General features: G+C 39.3%; 1 protein-coding gene across 8 annotated transcripts in view; it reads left to right on the top strand.

Moving 5' to 3' along the window:
• VPS8 (VPS8 subunit of CORVET complex) overlaps positions 1-20339 on the top strand; it is a 353273-nt gene that overhangs the window by 155553 nt on the left and 177381 nt on the right. For 7 of the 8 annotated variants that reach the window (XM_064366881.1, XM_064366879.1, XM_021674475.2 and 4 more), the window contains 5 exons: positions 1686-1760; positions 2829-2864; positions 3748-3838; positions 4264-4310; positions 5763-5852. In XM_064366881.1, coding sequence (XP_064222951.1) covers positions 1686-1760; positions 2829-2864; positions 3748-3838; positions 4264-4310; positions 5763-5852 — 339 coding nt within the window. The remainder of the gene's footprint in view (positions 1-1685; positions 1761-2828; positions 2865-3747; positions 3839-4263; positions 4311-5762; positions 5853-20339) is intronic. The other variant, XM_064366882.1, reaches the window with a different exon arrangement.

Here is a 20339-nt window from a genome sequence, read left to right on the forward strand (position 1 = left end):
TCTGCAAAAAATACAAACATTAGCCGGGCGTGGTGGCACGTGCTTATAGTCCCAGCTACTCAGGAGGCTGAGGCTGGAATATCGCTTGAGTCTGGAGGCAGAGGTTGCAGTAAGCCAAGATGGTGCCACTGCACTCCAGCCTGCATGACAGAGCAAGACTCTGTTTCAAAAAAAAAAAAAATTTGAAAATCAGTGTTATTTACCGTGTTAATAGATTGAAGAACAAAAACCATAAGGTTATCTCAGTAGATGCAGAAAAGACATTTGACACAATTCATTATCCATTCCTGATAAAAACTCTTAGCAGACTAGGAATTGAAGGGCACTTCTTTAACCTGATAATAAAGAGCATCTACTAAAGTCCTGTATGTAGCTAACATCCTTAAAGTAACACTACCACAAAAAAACAAACAAAAAAATCCTGAATCTGATGAAGTCTCCTTTTGAGAAGATACGGAAGACATGTTATGCGGTTCCCTGGGGATACAGTCAGCAAAATCCAAGTAGTCGGAAACTACAGAATAAGTGTTTCAGGTTTCTTCAACAAATGAACTTCAAGAGAAATAAAGGATTGAGAGAGATGGAAGCAAAACCTATAGATTAGAGAAAACTTAAGAGATAAGGTCCAATAGTGAACCTTTTTTAGATCTTGATTCAGACAAATGAAATGTGTAAGAGCAAAACTACAAACCTCGACAGCATTTGATATTTCTGAGACAATTTAAAATCCAAACACTGATTGGGTATTTAATATTGAGGAATGATTATTGACTTTTAAAAGTATGTTAATGGAATTGTGATTGTGTTTAAAAGGACTCTTTTTAAAAATGTATACTGAATTTTTATAAGTGAAGTACTCCAAATTTGGGATTCACTTCAAAATTATCCTGTGTCCTAGGGAAGTGGTGGAAATTACAGATGAGACAAGATTGGTGACGAGTTGGTCATTGATGCTACTGGTTCATAGATACATTCAGGGATGGCTCAATTGTTCTTTCTATTTCTGTATAGATTTAAAAATTCCCACAATAAAAAGCTAAGAAAAGCTATAGCCATCAGTTATTGACCACATATATTTTGGGAGATTTATAAATATTAACATATTTAAGCATTAGAGAAACTTTGCAAGGTTTTTCAAAGATGAGAAGACTGTCAAAGGTTTGGAAGTTGCTTCACACTATACAAATGTGTGTAAGTGGCAGAGCCAAGATTCGCAACCCAGATTATCATGAGTTTCTCTTCTCTTTTGCTGCTATGCCGACTCCCATATTCCTTGCTGCTTTGTCATCTGCTCTCCTCTTGTGTTTTATGTTGATATTTATTTCAAAGAACTTGGAAGTGCCATTTTCAGTCAGCCTCATTCTTTGCCAAAAGCAATGACAATTTGTCATCCAACACGGGCAGGACCCAACAGTTTTCCTTTAGATTTGAAAGTTGGCATTCTTCCTCCCTTTTCCACATTATTCTGAAAATTAAAAGGTTATATACATAAGCAGAATATTTGTTTTTTTCTGTCACTTATGCTGTCAAACTGATGATGGACATCAGTTTCATCTCCCACTCACTTACGGGATGAAACTATGTTGACCTAAACTGTTGTCTCTATAGTTGACAGTCTTTAAAACTTAATAAGACTTCCAGTGCATGTAATTTTTACCTTTTTTATGTGTATTTTTTTTTTCCAGGCTTTGGTTGGAGAGAAGGCTTGTTATCAATCCATCAGTAGCTATGGTGGTCAGATCTTTTATTTGGGGACAAAAGTAAGCTCTTTCACTCTGTGGGTTGGTATTTGTATGTATCAGGATAGTTGAGGCTGAAGGAGATTCCTGGTAAAGAGGGCAGTGTATTGCAAAGTGAATATTGATCAGCACTTACCAAAACGCTTTGTGGTTAGGTAGTCATGCTTTTTAGTTAATTAATGTTTTTACCTCCACTTTTAGGCATATTCTTTACTTTTGTTTAGGTGTTGGCTACTAGGATGCTTATTTTCTTCATTCAGAGATATGCTTTTATAAGCTTTCTTCACATTTATGTTTTCATGACCAGGCAGCTACCTAATCATGGATATTTGTCGTGTAATTAAGGTGGCCGTTAGCTTAGGTCAGTCTAGGATGCTGATTAAAATGCATTGAGATATTTGACTGAGAATAGTATCGTTGGAGTAGGAACTTTTTGTACCTCAATTTATCTCAGTTTGTTCCTGTGCTTTAAAAACATATGTGGAGAAACATTCCTTCAGTATTAAAATTTAACCAAAATATTGCCAGGTCAGTGGAGGGAAGTGAGCTTGGGCTTTCCTTGCTCCTTGTCCATGGATTAAGTCCTTGGACTGTAGACCTTTAAATATTTGACTTACTCTTTAATGTGGGTTCTAGGCCAGGTGTGTTGGCTCACTCCTGTAATCCCAGCACTTTTGGAGGCCACCGTGGGCAGATCACGAGGCCAGGAGTTCAAAACCAGCCTGGCCAACATGGCAAAACCCTGTCTCTAGTAAAAATACAAAAATTAGCCAGTAGTGGTAGCAGGTGCCTAAATCCTAGCCACTTGGGAAGCTGAGGAACGTGACTTGCTTGAACCTCGGAAGCAGAGGTTGCAGTGAGCCGAGATTGTGCTGCTGCACTCCAGCCTGGGCAACAGAGCAAGACTGTCTAAAAAAAAAAAATTGTTCTTGAAGACCCATTAGTAAATTCTAAGATATACTTCTAATTGTAGTATGAAATGTTTTTACTGAAAAAGATGTCAAATGAGATGTGGGACTAGGACAAATGTGTCCCCTAAATAAGTCTGTTAAAAGTGATCATCCTAATTTCCACGTCTTTACTTTGCAGTCTGTTTATGTGATGATGCTGAGGAGCTGGAGAGAGGTGAGCTCAAAGTAATTTCACGTGTTAGAGCTACTGAATTGGTAGCTTTTTAGCATTTCTGTTTTGACTTTTCAGAAGAATATTATTTGGTAGGGTTCTTAATTTCAGAAGTGTACTGAAAACCATGATAGCTGTTAGGTACTTGATTTGCTAGAACTGACTGTGTAAGTTAGAATTAGGTTGGCTACGTATATTAGAAAATTCAAAATAATAGTGGCTTAAACAAGATTTCTGTCTCATGTAAAAGCAACCTGGAGCTAGGCGGTCCGCAGCTATTGGAGGAGTTCCATAAGCTTAAGCATGCGATCCTGTTCTGCCATCTTTGTCTTCGAATTCTGGTCTCAGGGTCGTTTGATGATTCATACGGTTGCTAGAGCTCCAGCTGTTACCACATTTCAGGAAGGAGGAAAGAGGAAAAATAAAGGCTGTCTCCTGCCTCTTAAAGTGACATCCCAGAAATACCAGGTAGCACTTCACTTCTCATTAGCCAGAGCTTAGTCACATTGTTCCCAGTGGCTACAAGGTAGTGTTAGAAATGTCCTTCAGCCGATGTATTGCTGTCTCCAATAAATTAGGGGTTTGTTATTACCAAGGAGGAGGAAATGAATGTTGTGATAAACAGAGAGCCATTTCTGCTACAATGACATTCCAGCTATTTCCCCTTTTCATATTTAGGCCCTGTGGCTGTCTGTACTAGCCTATACAGTCATTATACCATCTAGTGCTTTAAGATTTTTTTCTTTGAAATAAGATATTTGCATAGCTATTAAAATAATTTTAGCCACTAAGCAGCAACTTCTGGAAAGATTTTAGATGGTATAGGAATTCTGACTGGTGACTGGTCAGACAAAGGGGTCTGCTTTCTCTCATTTTTCCATTTTAGAGAGTGGATCATCTCCTGAAACAAGATTGTCTTACAGAAGCCTTGGCCCTTGCATGGTCTTTCCACGAGGGAAAAGCAAAAGCAGTCGTGGGTGAGTAGACGGAACAGCAGTGTGGCAGACGTGGTTCTCCCGGAGTGGAGGGAATGGACAGTGCTAAACCCTCCTAGAGCACTTTCAGCTGAGCGCTCAAGTGTTTATAAACAGGATGCTATTAAACCTTATGGACTTTCAGTTAAGAAGGTTAATGACAAATAGAGGGTATGGAAATTAAAATGTCACTTTTAAATTATTCCATAAGGGAATTACTATTAGAATGAACGATAAGTACGTTGGTATGCTATCTGGTCCCGTAGATTTGAGGTGTTCCTATTATGATGTATTATCCAACATTTTGATACCTAAGAATTGTTACAATTATACCTGTTGTTACACATCTTATGAATATGAAACCAGACACAGTTTCACTCCTAAAGATGTGGACTAACTTGTTTTTGTTGGATTTTCCTTCTCTGCAGGATTATCAGGGGATGTCAGCAAGCGAAAGGCTATTGTTGCAGACCGGGTGAGTATTTTAATAGGGTCTTTAGTAGAAGATGGTACACATTTGCTTTTGGCATTTGCTAATATCTTTGGGCACAAGTAGGCAAATGGCTGCAATCCAGGAGAGAGTGTACCTCACACACACACACACACACACACACACACACACACTAGGGGTTAGGGGTTCAAGACTAGCATGGGCAACATAGCAAGACCCCATCTCTCCAAAAATAAAAAAAATTAGCTAGGCATGGTGGTGGTGTGCACCTGTAGTTCTAGCTACTTGTAAGGCCTAGGCCAGAGGATCAGTTGAGCCTAGGAGTTCGAGGCTACGGTGGGCTATGATTGTGCCACTGCACTCCAGCCTGAGCGGCAGAGTGAGACCTGTATCTAAAAAAAAAGTCAGATTATAATTCTGTGTCATCTTGAATACTTTTAAAATTCCTTCTTAATCACCTTTTCTGTTTTCCCTTGCTTACTCTTATGGAGATAATAATGTACGTAGCCAAAAGACAGCAGGAAGGAGGAGGAAGAAAACCTGGGAATCTGGATGATTTCTGAACCAAGTAATAGCCCACAGAAAATTGACATTTGTCAGTTTTTATGAGCTCACTAGTGATTATGAGAAATACTGTATATGCAAATGTTTGTGTTGCCCAGAACTAGCAGAGAGGGTTAATGTTTTAATGTTATTATTAATTAGCATCAATACAATGGATGCTAATATTTAATATTGACCTTCTGTTCCTAATCCAGACTAGGCTGAATTAATTGACCATCGAATTCCCTCCCTTTTGTTGTGTAAATGCATTGGTAAAAATTATATTCCAAATTAGTATAAATGTTTATAGAAAACATGGATGGAAATTGGTCGCTCCTCAGACTCCGAATGATTTGCTCATCTGTGCTCTTTGGGGAAACACCTACAGCAGAGGATTACTGAAGAACTTGATGTTTCGTTTCCTGAGCAGTGTGGATACCACTGAGGTCTACAACATGGAGATAGTTGTTGTTTTTTTTTTTTAATTTTTTTTTTATTGCATTTTAGGTTTTGGGGTACATGTGAAAAACATGCAAGATTGTTGCATAGGTGCACACGTGTCAGTGTGATTTGCTGCCTTCCTCTCCTTCACCTATATGTGGCATTTCTCCCCATGCTATCTCTCCCCAACTCCCCACCCCCCGCTGTCCTCCCCACTCCCCCCCAACAGACCCCAGTGTATAGTGCTCCCCTCCCTGTGTCCATACAACATGGAGATATTTCTTAAGAAAGATTAGCAAATTTGTACTAACCCTGAGGCTGAAAGAAACGAGACTAGATTTTTTAAAGTTGGTAATAAAACCACTAAAATTTTCAATTATAATTTTAATACAATAACAAATTCTGATTCTGTATTATTTAGGAGGGCCACATAAATATTGAAAAACTTTAGAGATATATTTTAATGTCTATGCCAGGCTGTTTTCCTTACAGATGGTAGAAATCCTATTCCATTATGCAGATCGAGCTCTGAAAAAGTGCCCAGACCAAGGAAAAATCCAAGTGATGGAGCAGCATTTTCAGGTACACGTTTGCATGTGCTTCCAGTAGGCAGTGCTCTGGAGGAGGTCTGATGTTGTTTTTTTATGTTACTTGAGAATGTGACTTTCATTTTTGCACCCAGCCTTTGGTTAAATATTTTTTAGTATTCAAAACTTTATTTCAGGGCTTGTGGAACATTCTAAATGATCCATTTTGAAGTAATAGGTATAGAGGAGTAAAACACTGTGGAGTGTTACTCAGCACTTAGCTGCTTAGTGCCACGTGGAAGGAAAGGATATACGTGTGAAGATCCTTTCCTGTAAATTGACACCTTATGGTGGCTGACATCTTGCTGGTGACTAATATTTACGTTAACTAGGTTATTTAGTACTGCCAAGGTTTAAATTTAGTTCTCCTAGGAGCACCTGTGACTTAAGAATAATAGAGCAATTAATATATATATGTGTGCATATATATATGATCTATAAAATATGCTAATGGAAGACCTTTAGTTTATCTTGGAACTTAATGAAAATGGAAGCAGGAGACACTTTACAGATCCACGTGGTATTTATCATGCAGCCTTTACTCTTTGCAGTGTTCTCCGGTTATACGTGTTGCACATCTCTGTTCCCCGTTGCTACTGCTCCCGTCCCTCTCCCTACCTCCTCTTTTAACAGACATTTGAGTGTTCAATACAGGGGTCAGCAGACTTTTTCTAAAAAGACTCAGATGGCAGATTTTAGGCTTTGCAGGCTACAGTGGTCTCTGTCACATCTTTTTCTTCTTTTTGATTTTTTTTTAAACAACCCCTTAAAATTGTAAAGTCCATTCTTAGCTGTGAACAACACAGAAGCAGGCTTTGGGCAGGATTTGGCTAACGTGTGCCTCCTGTGGTCTAATACGTACTTGGCACTGGGCAATAGTGAGTACAGTTTACATGGTCTTTATCCTAAACTTTGTAGTCTAGTCAGGATGATTATTTTTGTTTACATTAATGGAAATATTTAGAAGAAATCTAGGGATTTCGAAGTTCTGAAGAGCAGGCACAGGTCCTGTCTTTTCATATGCTATTTGCTGCTCTTAACATTGGAAGACAAGAATAGATATGGCAGTTAAGAGTTGACTGGTATTAGAGAAGCATTTGGCTTCCTGAACTGTACTGTTTAATGCCACATTAGTGAGCCTCTGGTAGTAACTGTTACTACTCTGTTTGGCTGGACTCTTATTAAATTTATCAGTAGAGGAAGAAAAATACGCCTAGATAAAATTATAAAAATAAATAACTTAGGAAGAAAACATATGGTAGAAAGCATTTGGAAACCAAACTGTTTGGAAACAATACCTTATATATAAATACTTGTGCATACCAGTGCAGTACAGATAGCAGACTTAATGTTAGAACAAGAATATACCTATCACCAAGAGGTTGTAGGAACTCTGGCCATTGGAAGGTACACTTTGTTGAAAAAGATTATCTAGTAGAAAAAGCTAGGAGGAGTGAATGGAACAAGTATGTGCCTGTGTGTGGAGAATATAGAAACCACCGTATTGGGGAAAAATGTGGTAGAGAGCTTCTTTCTAAAAGATGAAAGGAACAAAGGTGATGTTCTGATGGAGAAATAGCGAAGAATCTCAGATGACAGGAACTGTAGATGGTGGTTCTGATGCAGATTGCAGAACATACAGAGAAACAATGTTAGTAGTGATGTGCTCTGTAACCAGCTAGCTACCTGTGAGAGGTTTCATTCTGTTGGTAAGAGTATCTGATAACATTTTTGATATATCAGTAATTTAGTCTCATAGGAGGTAAAGGAAACAATGGAGGGAACTATTGTTCTGGATTTAATTTTTACTAATGATTGGAGAAGTAGAAGAGATAGACCCTTGAGAGAAAAATTATCACTTTAACAATCATAATAATGAAAAATATACAGAGCATGAGTTCTGTACTTTAGAAAGCAAATATCTCAGAAAAAATATGGGCACAGTCACATGGCTACAGGCTCCAAAAAAAGAATGGGTTCACAAAGAACAGGAAATTCTAAAATTGTGACCATTCAAGGAGAAAGTACTGTTAAAGGTTCTAACTGCCAATCACAGAACATCTGTAAAGATGGAGGAAGGCACATAACTAAAGATACATACCAAAAGCACCATGAACTTGTAAGACTATCAGAAAGAGAATGATATGGTCCAGATTGTGCCTACCAGAATACTACGGAGCACAAAATAGGGATTTTTAACAAAAATTTACTGAGCACATACTATGTAAAGTGTGTGACATGCATTTTTATTCTCACAACAACCCCAGAGAGTAGATGTCATTTTCAGTCCCCTCAGTAAGATTGCAGCAATATTGCAGTAAATGGTGGGGCCAGGACTCACATCCAGGTCTTTCTGACTTCAAAGCCCAGTTCTTAACTACTCATTGTACTATACTGTTATTTTAAGAGCAAGCACAGGGAGAAGATGTGTGAGAAGGTGTGATGTTAATAAATGACCAAGAATGAGAATTACAGCGAGCATCTAAACCGTTTAACACTTAACTGTGTAGCAGGCACTGTTACAGACCCTTCATACATGCTTATTAACTCATTTCATTCTTATCACAACTCTGTAAGGTGGGTACTGTTACTATTCACATTTGTAAATTATGTCAAGGCAGAGAGGTGAAATGATCTGTTCCAGGTCACAGAGCTAATACATGAGAGAGCTAGGATTTGAATTCAAGCAGTGGGCTTCAGGGTTCACATCCAGACTGCCACACTGTACCATAGAACAAAGCTCCTTATTTTGACTCCACTTTCATGACCGCAGAGAATGGCTTTTAAGTGGAAAAGTCCAGATAAGCATATTGAAAAACGGAAGCCTACCACATGGAATATGTAATTTCATTATGATTGTTCAACTCTGATGACTCAGTAGAATTATAACCCATGATACCATTGAAACAATCTGAAACATGAATCATTTGCAATCATTTGCAAGTAACTTTGGATCAATTTTCAAATAAGACATCCTTAAGTGTGAAGTATATTCAGGGAGATACAATTTATTCCATTCAGGAGGACAGTTTTCTTCTGGAAAATGTGACCTTCAGTGCATTACGATGGGCGAAATGCAGGCACTGTCAGCCACCAATCTGTTGTTTTAAGTGTTTAATCATACTTAATCATGAAATAATTATATAGGTTGACTCTTAAAGTGCTTTTTAAAGTAGAGTGGACTTTAGAGACTATCTGCTGACATTCCCCGTGTGATTTGTGAATGTTTTCCTCGAATTCACCTCAAAACAACCATGTTAAACTCATATAATTACCTCTTTGAAAGGAGTATGAAGATAGTATATTCCTGGAATGCCTGTGATATAATTGATTTCGTTAAAGCATTTGCCTAATTTTTCCATTATCTTTGTAGCTGAAATAGATTAGTAAATAGTAAATAGATTTGCAGCTAGATAAATATCCTTACCCAAAATATTCTTTGGTGGCTTAGTATTTATTAATTACATCTTAGGACTCTTTCTGAGACAGTCTTTTTTCTTTTTGAGACAGTCTCACACCATTGCCTAGGCTGGAGTACAATGGCATGATCTCGGCTCACTGCAAATTCTGCCTCCCGGGTTCACGCTATTCTCCTCCTCAGCCTCTCGAGTAGCTGGGATTACAGGTGCACACCACCACACCTGGCTAATTTTTTGTATTTTTAGTAGGGACCGGATTTCACTATGTTGGCCAGACTGGTCTCTAACTTCTGACCTTGTGATCTACCTGCCTCAGCCTCCCAAAGTGCTGGGATTATAGGCGTGAGCCACCGTGACCGGCCCAGGACTCTCATACCCAAATGTTTAATGTGGATGAAGATTTAGCAACTGGCCTGTCAAATCTAGGTAGCACCAAGAATCAAGGTTCAAAGTGATCTTGACAAGAAAGTGCAATCAGAATCATCATGAGATGAAATTTAATGAAGATTAACATCAAGACTTAGATTCATTAGGTTCATATAATCCAATTCTGTGAGTACTGGATTGGGAAGATCTAGCTGGACAGGATTTTAGTTGACCACAAACTTACTCTGAGCCAATAGTGTTAAGGCCCAGATAAAGGAAAGTGCCAGTACTACTGGGCGGCCTGTTGGAAATAAAACCGCAAGGCATTTTGTAGGCTGTTGATAAACTCAGCCACATCCCACAGCTGAGATGGTGGAAGGTTTTAAAAACACAGTTAAAACAAACACTGAGTTGTTTAATCTGAGGAGAAAGCGAGTGGAGACACGCCTGCCTGTAGATGGTGGCCAGCTGTCCAGTGGGATTAGCCGTATTGCTGCAGAGGGAAGGCCTCGTATATAGGTGAGTAGAAATTGGGAGAAGATGCGTTTCAGTTTAAAATGACCTACTCATGATGTACCAGTAGGTCTTTTTAAACATTTTAAATTTAAAATAAGATGCATCTCTTTCTTTAATTTTATTTTACTTTAGGTTCTGGGACACATGTGCAGGGCATGCAGGGTTGTTGCATAGGTGCTTATGAGAGCTCCTGAAAGAAACACTAAACACAGAAAGGAACAAGTACCAGCCACTGCAAAAGCACACCAAATAAGACGCGTCTCTTATTCTGGAATGTATTCAAATAAAGGCAGGATGACCAACTGATAGAAGTGTTTTTAAAATACTTTTTTTTTTACTCAGTGGGCGGAACTCAGATTCTGTATCAGTCTCAAGTAGCTGTTATGGGAGACATAAGTAACCTCCAGTAGAGACTCCAGTTAGCTGAAATTCCTGTTAAGACGGATTTCTGTCACAGTCACAATACTGAGAATTTGTTTTACCAGCAGGTGGCGCCTCCTGCCTGCTGCCTCAGTTTTAATCTTTACCCTTGGTGAGGTGCCTTCACTAGTTCTGCTTTTCTTCGAGGATCAATCAGTATTTGTCCTGTCTTAGTTATAGAAGGTAACTTTTGGATCTTGTAACATTTTGGACAGCTTGTGGCATTTATCTAAGAAAATATTTCAACCTGTATTTATAATTTATTTGTATCATAACTATTACAGTAGGATAAAAAGGAGTTAAAGTGTTTTCTGCTTCATACAGCTTGAGATTTGGCTTTCCTTCTGGCTTTCCTCATATGCATTTATCTATGTTCAAGTGTTTCCCGTCCTAAAACTAAGTCACGCAGCAAACAGATTCTTTTTTTACTCCACGCTGTCTCTAACATCCTGTGCTTTCTTCTTCACCCACCCTTTATAGAGCCAAACGTCTCACAAGAGTTTTCTCTGGCCAGGGATGATGGCTCACACCTATAACCCCAGAAACCAGAAACCAAGAAATGTTAGGATTCTTCACTTTGGGAGACTGAAGCAGGTGGATCACTTGAGCTCAGGAGTTTGAGACCACCTTGGAAACATAGTGAAACCTTGTCTCTACAAAAAAATTTTAAAAATACAAAAATTAGTCAGTAGTGGTGGTGCACAGCTGTAGTCCCAGCTACTCTGGAGGCTGAGGTGGGAGGTTTGCTGGAGTCTAGGAGGTCGAGGCTGCAGTGAGCCAAGATCACACCACTGTACTCCAACCTAGGTGATAGATAGAGCAAGACCCTGTCTAAAAAAAAAAGTTGTCTCCATTTCCTTCCCTCCTTCTCATCCCTTAACCTTTCCACATCTCTGAATTCTGTGGCCCTTTTATTCTCATCTTACTGGTCCTCAGCAGCATGCAACACCTGAAGACTTCTTGAAACAGTCTTCCTTTTTGGCTCCCCTGATATCATGCATTCCAGTTTTTTCCCTAGCTCTCTGACTGCTTATTGATTTTCTTTGTTTATTCTTCTAACTTTTCTTTTACTAACTGAGAAATGTTAGGATTCTTCACAATACCCTTCTCTTGTGTTTTTATATCAATGTTTCTCAAGATGTCTGTGTACCATTTATCTCAAAATCATTTGAAGATATTTGTTAAAAATACTTTTTCTTATTTCCCATGCTCTGGGGTTGGTGAACAGGATTGTAGTCAGCTCTCAAGATGTCTCTTAAGCACAGTAAAGCTTAAGAATCACTGCTTTACATTCTGTTACCTGGGTGATACAGGCACGTGACTAACCAGTGTTCACAACCTAGATTGCTCTTCTGAACTCTGAGATCTGTATACTGAGTTGCCCTTTGCATTTCTGCTTGGATGTTCTGTAGGTACCTCAGACTCGATGACTGTTTCCTCACAAAGCCTTTTCTGCAGATTCCTTTGTTAGTGAGTGGATCCGCCATGCACCTAAAGCGAATTGAGTGATTCTTGTCTTTACTTGTTCCTGTCTTTTCTGCCTCCTGACTATTTCTCTCATCTGTTTCCACAACGCTGTTAATTCTGCCACTATCCTAGTCTAAGTGCCCATCATCTCCCTCTTGGTATATTACAGAATTCTCCAAGTTGATCTCCTTGTACACATTCTTACTGTACTTCATTCCATTTTCTACACAGCAACCAGAGAGAAATGTGTATCAAATCTAGATATGATGCTTCCCTAATATATATATATATATATATATATATATATCTTTTCTCTGAGATGGAGTCTTGCTCTGTGGCCCAGGCTGGAGTACAGTGGCACCATCTAGGCTCACTGCAACCTCCGCCTTCTGGGTTCCAGAGATTCTCCTGCCTCAGCCTCCCAAGTAGCTGGGATTATAGGTGTGTGCCACCACACTAGGCTAATTTTTGCATTTTTAGTAGAGACAGAGTTTCACCATGTTGACCAAGCTGATCTTGAACTCCTGATCTCAGGTGATCTCCCTGCCTCTGCCTCCCAAAGTGCTGGGATTGCAGGCGTGAGCCACCACGCCCGGCCTGATGCATTCCTAATTTTAAAATATTTTAAGGACTTCCTGTTGTTTCTGAGGTGGAGACTAAATTCCCTAACATTTTCTAAGGCCCTATATGGTCTCTGCTTGCCTAACTGCCTCTAACTCTCTATATTCCTATGATACTAGAGTTCTTTTCAGCTTCTTAATGCCTTGTTCTCTCTTAACCCAGAGTCTTTGTCCACATTGTTCTCTCTGTATTAAAAGTCCTGTCTCATTTCTTTGTAGCTCAACTAGCTCCTGCTTATTTTCAGGTCTTGGTGTAACTGTCCCCCAGATTAACTTGGATCCATTTCTTTCTAAAATACTATGCACTGAAGTTACTCATTCAATGTCAGTCTTCTGCAGCTAGCCTGTATATATTTAGGGACCTGTGTAAGTTTAGGAGCATGTCTGATTTTTGTCATTGCCATATTCCCAGCATCTGGTTTAGTGTTCTTGATAAATAGTTGTTGAGGGAATTTTTAAAAAATATACGGATTTACGTTGTATACAGTGCTTGCCTTGAAGATATGTTTTTAATCTAACTCTAAGAGGTTTGAACTAAGAACCAAATGTAGACCTTAGTATTTGCAACACGTATGCCGTAATTATGGCTCACGTCGTCGTGTGCTGTATGCCTGATGGCCATCTTATTTAATCCTTGTAACACACTTAAGGAGCAGTAGTTACTTACCTCCATTTCGCAAAGTAAATAGACACGCAAGAGGTTGAGGAACTTGCTCAGTATCGTTGAACTAGTAAATAGAACCACCATAGGTATACACCCGCTGTCTGGCTCAGGAGCCTCGACCCTGTGCTGTACTGTGTTTCATCCCACGGTTTATTCTTCGATAATCTCAGACCAATGTGTTGTTATGTAACTCACTTCGAAATAGAGAGGACGCCGTAATTTACAAGTTTTGGGAAGATACCAAAATGTATGAAAAAGAAAATAGAAATGAATTTTAGCGTAACCATGGCAAACAAACCTGAATGATTGACTGATTGGAGTTGCCAGCAGTGTTTTCAAACTAAGAAACTAATCGGTTAACTGTGGAAGCAGTATTTTGGGTTATTTTATTTTGCTACACTTAATATATATATGTATTTATTTGTTTTTGAAACAAGGTAGAAGTATAAATATGAGACATTTTAATGATGTAATGTGAATCAAGCTTAAAAAATAAAATTTTAAAAGATTTTTTTTTTTTTTGGAGACAGAGTCTCGAACTCTTGACTGGGCTGCAGTGCAGTGGTGTGATCTCGGCTCACCGCAACTGTGGCCTCCTGGGTTTGAGTGATTCTCCTGCCTTAGCCTTCCAGGTAGCTGGGAACACAGGTGCCCACTACCATACTCCGCTAATTTTTCACTATGTTGACGGGGTTTCACTGTGTTGGCCAGGCTGCTCTCAAACTCCTGACCTCGTGATCCACTCGCCTCGGCCTCCCAAAATGCTGGGATTATAGGCACGAGTCTTGCTATTGTCGCCCAGGCTGGAGTGCAATGGCACGATCTTGTCTCACACAACCTCGGCCTCCTGTGTTCAAGCTATTCTCCTGCCTCAGCCTCCTGAGTAGCTGGGATTACAGGTGCCTGTCACCATGCCTGGCTAATTTTTGTACTTTTAGTAGAGACGAGGTTTCGCTGTGTTGGCCAGGCTGGTCTCGAAGTCCTGACCTCGGGTGATTCACCCACCTTGGCCTCCCAAAGTGCTGGGATTACAGATGTGAGCCACCATGCTCGGCTTAAAAGATCTTAATGAAGCCTTATGTTAATCATTACTAAGCTTTCCTCCCAGCTTCATTTAGCATTTCTATAAGGGTCAGATAATTCAAGCCTATTTTTATAGCAGCTGTAGGCAAATATTTTTGCGTTAAGAGGTAATGTCAAAGAGTGGACAGTGACTGAAAGCCGAACACAGAGAGAGGCAGTGGGAGCTTTCCTTGTCTCGCCCATGCTTCCTCTGAGAAGATGTGAGGAAAGGAAAGTGAGCACATTGCCCTGCCCCTGAGGCTTGATTAAAGTGCTGGTTCTGAGGAGTCAGGTCTTTCCTAGATTATTTTATCATCATACATGAGAAAAGACAGGAAAAATACATACACACATACCCACACAGAGAGATCTTCTATGTTACTGCTTGGGATGTTTGTACTCCGATTGTGGGAATGCCAGCTGCCTAGCTCTCATAGCCCGTGGAGATTTAGCTGTGTGTGTATATGTGTGTGTAGATATGTTGATCTGTTTTGGGGTGTGTGTGTGTGTACATATATATGTATATATAATTTTGAATCATTTTCACACAATGAAGTTTTCATTATCTGGTAGAATTTTAGAATATAAATTAAGAGAATTAGTACCATCGCTCCAGAAAGCAAAGGAATCTGCATCTGTTATTTCTTTTCAAAGCATCCCATGAAATAGGGAAAACCAGAGATTATATCTTTACTTCACAGATGGTAAGATAGTCACAATGCAATAAAATGACCTATTCAGTCACTCAAACCATTGACAGGCTTAAATTTAGGTTATCTGTCAGCTCAGTGTTTTATTTGCATACGCACATTGCCTTCTTTAATAAATCTTAATTATACATGAATAAATGACAAGAGAAGCAATCTTTTTTGGCCAATTTTAGGGTCATACACTAAGAAGAGATTAGAGAAGTAGTTACTTGTTTTCCTTTTTTAGATTTTGGAGATCCCAAATTCAGTGATTTCTTGCATCCTGCAAGCTTTTGAGACTGAGTGGAATATTCCTAATAATCCTAAAGCAGGCGTTGCTCATGGTGTCTATCTCAAAAGCCCTTGATCTCTCAGCATCCCTTAGAGAGGCGTGTGTAGACTGGGTCTGGGTGATGGACTGAGGGCTTTGCTTCTGCTTTCTTTCAGGGCTCTCATGAGAGGAGCCTTCCAAATGAGTTTAGAGGGATATTATCTGAGCTTGGGCACAGCTACTCAAGATGGTTGGTTGTTTACTAGTCCTGGAAATGCCAGCTGCCTAGCTCTGTGGAGCAAGGCCACTCTGTGAAGACTCTGTAGGAAGTTGAGTCTGTGTAGCCCTTGCCAGTGGGGAGATGGAGAGCTACTGATCCCTCATTTTCAGGCATCCAGGAGATTGACATCAGGGATTACCCACTGGACAATATAGTTTCTCTCTCTGTAATCTGATTCTGGGAAGGAAAGCTTATATTAATGGAAATAGATTTGGCTTTAACTAATACACTGTTTTACTTATGGTTTTAAATGTTCAAAATTGATAAAGACCTGGTTTAAGAAGCCAGATTCAAAGTGTTAATTTGGATGGTTTTGCCTTAATTAAGTGAGTTAGGAACAGTTAGTGGCATACATAAGGATTATGTGTATTTTGTTTTCTTTTTTAAATTAAATTTGTAATTTTGTGATATTTGTAGATTCATATTCAGTTGCAAGAAATAATGCAAAGAGGTCCCATATCCTGAAACCAGTTTTCCCCAGTAAGAGGTTATCCTGTAAAACTATAGTTCAGTCACATAACCAGGATATTGATGTTGATAAGGTGAAGATACAGAACATTTTCATTACCACTCGGATTCCTCATTTTACCCTTTTATAGCTATATTTCATGTGCTTATTTGCCACATGTATATCTTTTTTTTTTTTTTTTTAGATAGATTTTCGCTCTTGTTGCCCAGGCTGGAGTGCAATGGTGTGATCTTGGCTCACTGCAACCTCCGCCTCCTGGGTTCAAGGATTCTTCTGCCTCAGCCTCCCAAGTTAGCTGGGATTGCCAGCATGCACCACCATGCCCAGCTAATTTTTTGTATTTTTAGGAGAGAGGGGGTATCTCCATGTTGGTCAGGCTGGTGTCAAACTTCTGACCTCAGGTGATCTGCCTGCGTCATCCTCCCAAAGTGCTGGGATTACAAGTGTGAGCCACCGTGCTTGGTGCCACATGTATATCTTCTTTCGTGAGATGCTTCTGCATGGATTTTGCCTCTCTTCTAGCTGGATTGTTTCTCATTACACTGTTGAATTTTGGGAGTTTTAACATATTCAAGGCACTAGTCCTTTATTGGACATAGTTCTCCTACTTCTTAGCTTTCTGTTTATCCTCTTAACAGGATCTTTTGCAAAGCAAAGGTTTTAATTTTGATGAAGTCCGATTTGTCAGCGTTTCCTTGTATAGATTGTGATTTTGAAATCAAGTCTCAGACACTGTTGCCTAGCCTGAGATCCTGAAGATTTTCTCTCTTTTTTTTTTTCTGGAAGGTTTTTAGTTTTTTGTGTCACTTAAATGTGTGATCCATTTTGAGTTAATTTTGACATAAGCTATGAGACAGGTTGAAGTTCCTTTTTGTGTATGTATGGATATCTCTCTATATTTTTTCTAATTTCCTTTCACTGAGGACGCCGCTTGTTAAGAATCTCAGTTTTAGGAAGGTCCTCTACTCCGGCATTATTTGTTGAAAAGGCGATCTTTCCTTCTTTCCTCCGCTCAGTTGCTTTGCCAGCTTTGTCAAAAATCCGCAGGGCTGTCTAGGTTCTCTGTTTTGTTCCACTGATCTCTGTGCCCATCCCCCTGCCAGTACCACATAGTCTTGATAACTGTAGCTGCGTAAGTCTTGAAATTGGGTAGATTGATTCCTCCTCCTTTATGGAAATTGTTTCAACTATTCTAATTTCTTTGCCTCTCCATATAAATTTTGAAATAATCTTGTCTATATCTACACAAAATCTTGTGGCAATTTTGATATAAATTACATTACACATATCAGTTTGAGGAGAATTGATACTTTTACTATGCCGAGTCTCTTAGTTTTTCCATTTATTTCATTTCTTTGTAGTTTTTAGTATGCAGGTGCTACACATGGTTTTTTAGATTTACACCACGTTTCTTATTTTTTTTTTTAGCAGTTATAAATGGTACTGAAATTCTAATTTTGGATTTATATGTTCAGTAATGGCATATAGAATGTTTATCCTATATTCTGCAATTTTGTAGAACTCATTTATTCTAGAAGGCTTTTTGTAGATTCCTTGGGATATTCTATGTGGACAATCATGTCATCTGCCAACATAGACAGTTTTATTTTTTCCTTCCCAATCTATGTGCTCTGTTTTTCCTTTGCTTGCCTGTTGCAGGGGCTAAGACTTTAGCATTGTATTGAAGAGAGGTGAGAGCAGACATCCTTGCTTTGTTCCCAGTCTTAGGGTAAAAACATTCAGATTTTCACCATGAAGTATAATATTAGCTGTAGGTTTTTTGTAGTTACTGTTTATCAAGTTGAGGAAGTTCCCCCTCTATTACAGTTTTTCTAAGAGGATTTTCATGAATGGATACTGGATTTTGTCAGATGCTTTTTTAATGTAATTGACATGATCATGTGATTTTTTTCTTTAGGCTATTAATATGGTACATTATAACTGGTTTTTGAATATTGAACCAGTCTTGCATCCTGGAATAAACTTCACTTGATCATGAAGTATAATTCCTTTTATGTAATTGTGAATTTTTTTTTTTTTTTTGAGATGGTGTTTTGCTCTTGTTGCCCAGGCGGGAGTGCAGTGGAGCAATCTTGGCTCACCACAACGTCTGCCTTCCAGGTTCAATCGATTCTTCTGTCTCAGCCTCCTGAGTAGCTGGGATTACAGGTGTGCACCAGCATGCCTGGCTAATTTTATATTTTTAGTAGACACAGGGTTTCTCCATGTTGGTCAGGCTGGTCTCAAACTCCTGACCTCAGGTGATCTGGCCACCTTGGACTCCCAAAGTGCTGGGATTACAGGCGTGAGCCACCACGCCTGGTCAGTCTGAAATATCTGGGTTAGAATTTCAGATTTCTGAGTTATCAGAGGAAGCAATAAATAGAAATAAAATTGTCCAAGGACAATAGAGATGAAAGCAGTTGACAATGGACTGAATCTTTAGGAAGACCAGTATTTATGAAATGGTCGAAGGATAGAAACAGATTCAGGAAAAGTCACTGAGGTTTAAAGTCAGAAGGGCATGCACTCACAGATATCTACAGGATATAGGCTTTCAAGAAGGAAGAACTAAATCATTGCTGAGATTACTGTACTCAATTTCTTATTATTCAACATCAAAGTAAAGGTGTTCCTCAAATCTGCTATGCACCAGATTGTACTTAGCTTCTTCCTTCTAACACCTCCTCCCACATTGCTTATCTCATTTTGTGACCTCTTCATTCAACCATCACTTAAAACAGAAACCTAGGAGTTACAGACTTCTCTCAATGCCTTCCAAACCATGATCGATCTGTTAACAAACCCTGCAGTTATAAATAATTCTGTCCACTGTCTTTATACCTGCTGTCACTACTCTCGTGTAGTCCATCATTTTTTTTCTTTGATGACTGTAGCAGCCTTTGTTTCTAGTCTGGTTTTTCGGATGCTCCTACCATGCAGTCACCATAGTGATCTAGGTGTATAAATCTGATGATTTCACACTCCATTAAACCCTATAGTCTATCCATAGTACTTAGTACTGGCACTTAATTCCTTATTTTATGCCGTTAATTATTTTACATATACCTAAAAAATAACTTCTACCTGATAATTACATTATTTGAAGTTTTGGGGGTATACTACTGCCCTTCGTAGTTCCTCTAGACATTCGTGTATGGTGCATTATTTAATGAAGTGTTTTCAAATATTTTATTTTGAGCACATCTTTAATAGGACTTTATCGGTAGTTATTTTACCTGTGTTTGGGGTGATCTCTGGGGAGTTTTTGAACTTGTTTCTTTCAAGTCTCTGAGGAATATCCTTTTTCAGAATCACTTTTTTTTTTTTTTTTGAGACGGAGTCTCGCTCTTGTTACCCAGGCTGGAGTGCAATGGCGCGATCTCGGCCCACCGCAACCTCCGCCTCCTGGGTTCAGGCAATTCTCCTGCCTCAGCCTCCTGAGTAGCTGGGATTACAGGCACGCGCCACCGTGCCCAGCTAATTTTTTTGTATTAGTAGAGACGGGGTTTCACAGTGTTGACCAGGATGGTCTCAATCTCTCGACCTCTTGATCCACCCGCCTCGGCCTCCCAAAGTGCTGGGATTACGGGCTTGAGCCACCGCGCCCGGCCCAGAATCACTTTTTATGTGAACCTCTTGGCTCAGTTGTTCCTATGCTAAGGAGATTGCGTAAATTCAAATCCCAGCTCTACCGTAGACAGGGTCTTTGTTACAGATTCTTGGTGAGTATAAATTTGCCCTCTCTGAGCCCCGGCTGAGACAGACAAAATTCCTTGTCATCTCCTATCTCAACAGGCAGATTTTTTTTTCTAATTTCCTTTCCTTGAGGATGCAGCTTTTTAAGAATCCCAGTTTTAGAAAGGTCTCTGCTTCAGTTCCCTTTGTTTAAAAGGGTTTAAGACCTCAGCTGCTTTCTGGCATTAAAACCCAAGCTTTTCTGTGACCAACAAGCCTGCAGGGTAAGATCAGTAACAGCTTGGAACTTCCTGTTTTGGTTTTCAGTTCCGTTTTTGCTTTTAGACCTGGGTATCGCCCTTACTGGCTTAGGAGTCAGCTGTGTATTTTAAAGGATGTTTATTTTCTCTAGCATTTCTAGGGAAGTCCTCCTGCTGCCAACTCCGTTACCTAGCCCACTGTATTCTCATTCAGGGTTGAGATTTGATATAGCTCTAACACTTTCCATATCTATAGTTTTCCTTCCTGTTTTTGAAGAATCAAATCTAAATGTAGTCATGA

The sequence above is a fragment of the Aotus nancymaae genome, unplaced genomic scaffold (assembly GCF_030222135.1).
Source record: "Aotus nancymaae isolate 86718 unplaced genomic scaffold, 86718_ANA_hifiasm-v0.15.2.pri h1tg000067l, whole genome shotgun sequence".
NCBI lineage: Eukaryota > Metazoa > Chordata > Mammalia > Primates > Aotidae > Aotus > Aotus nancymaae.